This window comes from Plasmodium reichenowi, chromosome 5 (genome assembly GCF_001601855.1).
Source record: "Plasmodium reichenowi strain SY57 chromosome 5, whole genome shotgun sequence".
Taxonomy (NCBI): Eukaryota; Apicomplexa; class Aconoidasida; order Haemosporida; family Plasmodiidae; genus Plasmodium; species Plasmodium reichenowi.
Window position 1 is genome coordinate 834835 of NC_033650.1, and position 5513 is coordinate 840347.

General features: G+C 18.5%; 1 protein-coding gene across 1 annotated transcript; it reads left to right on the forward strand.

Annotated features, from left to right (window-relative positions):
* Nucleotides 1-921: 921 nt before the first annotated feature.
* Nucleotides 922-3051, forward strand: PRSY57_0524100 (zinc finger protein, putative; the record flags this gene model as incomplete). The annotated part of the gene is made up of 1 exon (XM_012906309.2): nt 922-3051. The coding sequence occupies one exon, from the start codon at nt 922-924 to the stop codon at nt 3049-3051; it is 2130 nt and encodes a 709-aa protein (XP_012761763.2).
* Between the last annotated feature and the right edge of the window lie 2462 nt (nt 3052-5513).

A 5513-nucleotide genomic window follows, 5' to 3' on the forward strand; every position in this document is an offset into this window, starting at 1 on the left:
TTTTAAATTTTTTTATATATATATATATTTAATTTATTATTTATTTTTTTATTTTTTTTTTTTTTTTTTATTTTTTTATTATTTTTTTTTTTTTTTTTTTTTTTTTTTTTTTTTTTTTTTTTTTTTTTTTTTTTTTTTTTTTTTTTTTTTTTTTTATCATTTATATATTTATTTTCTACTTCATTTTATTTTATTTTTTTTTATGTTTTAATTGTAATTTTTTAAATATGCCATATTAATTATTTATACATATTATATATATATATATATAATATTATAATATATTTTTTGATAGATTTTTAGTTTTAATTTTTAGGATTTATTCTTTTTTTTTTTTTTTATATGTAATATTAACATTTCAATAACCTGACGAATATTATAGTCTAATTAAGAAATATATTTGAGAATTCATATGTACATATATATAAAAAGATATACATTTTATATGTGTATTTGTACGTTAGCTTTTTAAGTGTTATATATTAAGTATTATTTTATTTTGTAACCATTTTTTTTGAAGTCTGCAAAAGATAATTTAAATATATGAATTTATATAATATATATATATATATATATATATATATATATATATATATGTTTATTTATATGTTTACCAAAAAAAATATAGAAATATAAAATAAATAAAATATATATATATATATATAATAATATTTTTGTGTATATACATATATATAATTTACATATATATGTATCTATTTTATATATATATATCAAATAAACGTTACAGTGTTTTTATGTTAGTATAAGTGTTTTGTTGTGTATTGTACTAATATAAATATATAAATATATTTATATATATTTATATATATATATTTATATATATATATATTTGTATATATTTTTTATATTTATTCTTTTTTATTAAATTTAATTTCATATTTACCCCACGACGTAATCAAAATGATGATAAAGAATGGAAGTAATAATCAATCATCTGTTGCCGTAGCACAAATACCAAGGAAGAAACAATTCTATAAAACAAAAATGTGTCCTTGGTTTTTTTCAGGGAGATGTGATAGAGGTATGGAATGTTTATTTGCACATTCTCAAGATGAATTAAATCCCATCCCTGATTTAAGTTTTACTAGTTTATGTCCCCTAACAAAGAAATCGGGCTTATGTAAAAATGAAAAATGTAGTTATGCACATTCTGTATGTGAATTAAGGCCTACAGGAGATTTATATAAAACTGCTCCGTGTACAAAATTTTTAAGAGGAAAATGTAACGCTGAGGAACATTGTAGACATGCTCATTTTGTTGAAGAGTTACGACCCTTACCTGGAAATTTGGCCCCCTCACAAAGTGCTATTAATTTGATGCTTTCATCTTCTATAACTAACCCTATACAAAAAGGACACAGAAAAAATAACCACCACCACAACAATAAAAATAATAACCACAATAATAATAATAATAATAATAATAATAACAATAACAATAATAATAATAACAATAATAATAACAATAATAGTAACAGTTGGGAAAATAAGAAAAACGAAAAGTATATGAAGAAATCCAATTGCTTATCAGAGTCGTACCCATCATCAGGTAATATGAACAACAATGTCAATAGTAATATGAATGGAAATCATAACAGGTATAACAAAAAGTTTGTGAAAAATGCAAGCTCAGATAATACCAATATTAACAACAGCATGAACAGTAGTATGAATAGTAGTATGAACACAAAAGTAAACAATAATTTTAACAGTAGCATGACCAATAGTATTAATAGTAATGTCAGCACGAATTCTCACAGTAACATACATAACCATATACATAATAAAATGAATAATCATATCCATGGTACTATGAATAGTAATATGAATAATAAAAATTACAAGAAAAGTTCTTCCTATCCAAATAAAATCCAGGCACACCTAAAGAATAAGGAAATCAACGAAGAACATAATAACATGAACAATTTGAACTTTAAAAAGTATTTAATGAATAATGGAAATATGGAACATAATACAAACGCCACATCGAATATAATGAGTAGCTTTAATATGACACAGGTACAAACTTTGTGTAACCAAGGGAATGAAGCAAGTAATTCATATAATACCATGAATGATATGATAAATAAGGAGGGTAGTAATATGCATGGAAATATGTATGGAAATATGCATAGCAATATGAATGGTAATATGTATGGTAATATGTATGGTAGTATGTATGGAAATATGCATGAAAATATGAGTGTTTTTATGAATGGAAATATGAATATTCTTATGAATGTACCCATGAATGAATATATGAATGCACATATGAATACCAATATTAATAACAACCAATTTTATAATTTAAACAAACCAAAAAGTAACGAAGGCTTAATGAATCATTATTCCTCTTTTTCTACAAAAGAACCTTCCACACCTATGAGAATGTCAAGCAATTCATCCAAAGATTTTACTTCTAATAATGAAGAGAACAATTTTGCCGATACAATTGAACACATGGAAATTACTGCTCAAGATAGTGCCTTGAAGGTTATTGAAGATGATACTGATAAAATGAATTCTTCGGATATTAAAAACTTTTTAAATTTACTACATTTGAAAAATTCAGGTAGTTTTAATGAGCAAAACTTTTTGTTTAATGATGATGATTGTGTAAATAATGTAAATATGAATGATTTAAATAATATAAAAAGCATATATAATATGAATGACATGAATCATATGAACAGCATAAACAATAATAGTGATAATTTTAGTAATACCAATCCATCCTATTTACAAGCCTATGATTCCTTAACAAATTTAGGGAATGAACATTTGGAACAACCCTTATGTTTAGAAAAACATTTAGCAGAACAATATGTTCATAATAGCATGAATGAAACAACTAATAATCAAGATAATACTATGAATGATTTTAAATCTAATGAAAATTTACAAAATGCATATAATAAATTAAATAATAATTCTTTAATTAGTTGCTCAAATTTCTGGAATTGTACAGAAGATGAGTTATCTACCTCAGCCCCCCAAATGGCCCAGAAGGTCGAAATTTTTGATTATTGATATTAAAATGAAAATATAAAAAAAAAAATATATATATATATATATATTATATATATTTTTATATATATATAAATATTTATGTGAATTTGTTTAAGTCACGAACACACATATATCTTGAATTTTTTATAGTATTAATTAAAAAAATTATGAAATGTAATAAATATATGTGTATGTTTAAAAAAAAAAAAAAAAAAAAAATTAAAATGAAAGTTACCACAAATTAAAAAATATAATAAATTATAAAAATTTTAGTGTCATGTGTTTATGTATGTATTTATGTTTGTAATTATGTATGCACTTTTTTGTATGTGTGTATATATGTATTCTGTTTTATAATTTAAGTAAAGGAAACTTATAGAATAATAATTCCTTTTTAATTTTAACTTTTATTTTATTATTACTTTTTTATATAATTTTAAATATGTCAATGCATAAAAGTTATGATTTATATTATATATATATATAATATACATAATAAAAGCATGATATATATATATTTATATATATGTTTTTTTCTTTTTTTTTTAATCCCTTCTACAATATAATTTATTCACATGCGTATGTTTAAATATATATATATAATATATATATATTTGTGTGAATAATATATGTTAGAATTTTTTTTTTTTTATTACATATTTATTTAATTAAATATAAAATAATATTTATTTATAATTATGTTTAACACAATTACAATATAATTTTTTTATTTTTTTAATTGACATATATATTAAGTTCGTTTATATATATATATATATATATATATTTAATTAGTATTTTTTTTTTTTTTTTTTTTTTTATTTGTCACAAATATAATAATATATTTATATATAATATCTTTTTATATAGTACTGCTTTTTTATTATTATCATTTTAAAAATTTAATTTTTGTTTTTAACCCTTATTTTATTCTATTTACCCTTTCATCTTGTTTTATAAAATTTATGCATTCTATTTTTTTTATATGTAGTTTTAGTTTTTTTTTACGAAGCAACTGGAAAACAAAAGAAAATTTCACCTGACCAAGTCATGTAAAATAATTAATTTAATAAGGAAAAAAAAAAAAAAAAAAAAAAAAAAATAGCCACAAGACAATATATAAAATTATCCTTAATAAAATTATTTCATATATATATATATATATATATATATATATATATATATGAAATAATTTAAAAGAAAAAAATATCCTTTTTAGACAATAAAAATAGGTAATGTACACACACATACATATATATATATATATAATATTTTTTTAGTGTAAAAAAAAGACATGTTTTATATTTTAATAGTAAAATAATACTATTTAGGAGTAGTTTTATAATAAATAATTTTAATATTTTTGAATACCATTAAGCAATAAAATTATTAATCTTATGTAATATATTCCCTATAATGGTTTTTATAAAACAAATGTATATTACTTACATTTAAAGGATGTATAATATGCATAAATAGATATACAAAAAGGGTATATACAAACATATATATATATATATATATATATATATATGTGTATATATATATTATATATTATAATATTTAAGCAATTATTATTTAGAAAAAGAAAAAAAAAGCTAACGCCAAAAAAAAATACGTATTACTTTAAATTAATTAAATGGTTTGTATTTCATAATTTTAATTAGACTTCTTTTATATAATATATCCTTAATTATATTATTAATAATATTTATATGTGTAATACAAATACAATTTATAAAAATATATTTATTTGTTCCAGGTATATAATATTTATATAATTGCTCTTTCGTAAATCGAATATATATAAAAAGTGAACATAAATTTGCCCTTTGTTTAAATATAAATAAATAAAAAATAATATGAACACATTTTTTATACATGTTATAAAGAAAAATTAATATTTACAACAATATTAAAATATAAAAATGCAACATTTTAAAATATACCAAATATAAAATAAGAAATTGTGTATTTTAATATAATATATAAATATTTTTGTATATATAGTTGTTCGATTTTCCATTGGGATTATTTTATTTTATTACTATTTTTTTTTTAATAAAAGCTTCAAATTAATCTACACGTTTTATTTTTACACAAGAATATATATATATATATATATATATATATTTTTTTTTTTCGGCACTTTTTATATACATTTGTGAATGTTTGTACAAATGAAGAAATCTTAGAATGGTACTTATAAAATAAGAATTATTTGGATTGATATGAAATGAATGAAATTATCTTTAATATATATATTATTATATATGTTTTTTAAGGAAAAAATAATGAAAAAAAAAAAATAATATATTGTTTTATTTATAAACATTCGAAGATATGTATATAAATATAATTTTTCTTTTGTTTTTTTAAATAATTCTATATCATATAATTATATATAAAAGAACAACCAAAAAAAAAAAAAAAAAAAAAAAAAAAAAAAATATATATATATATATATATATATATAATATATA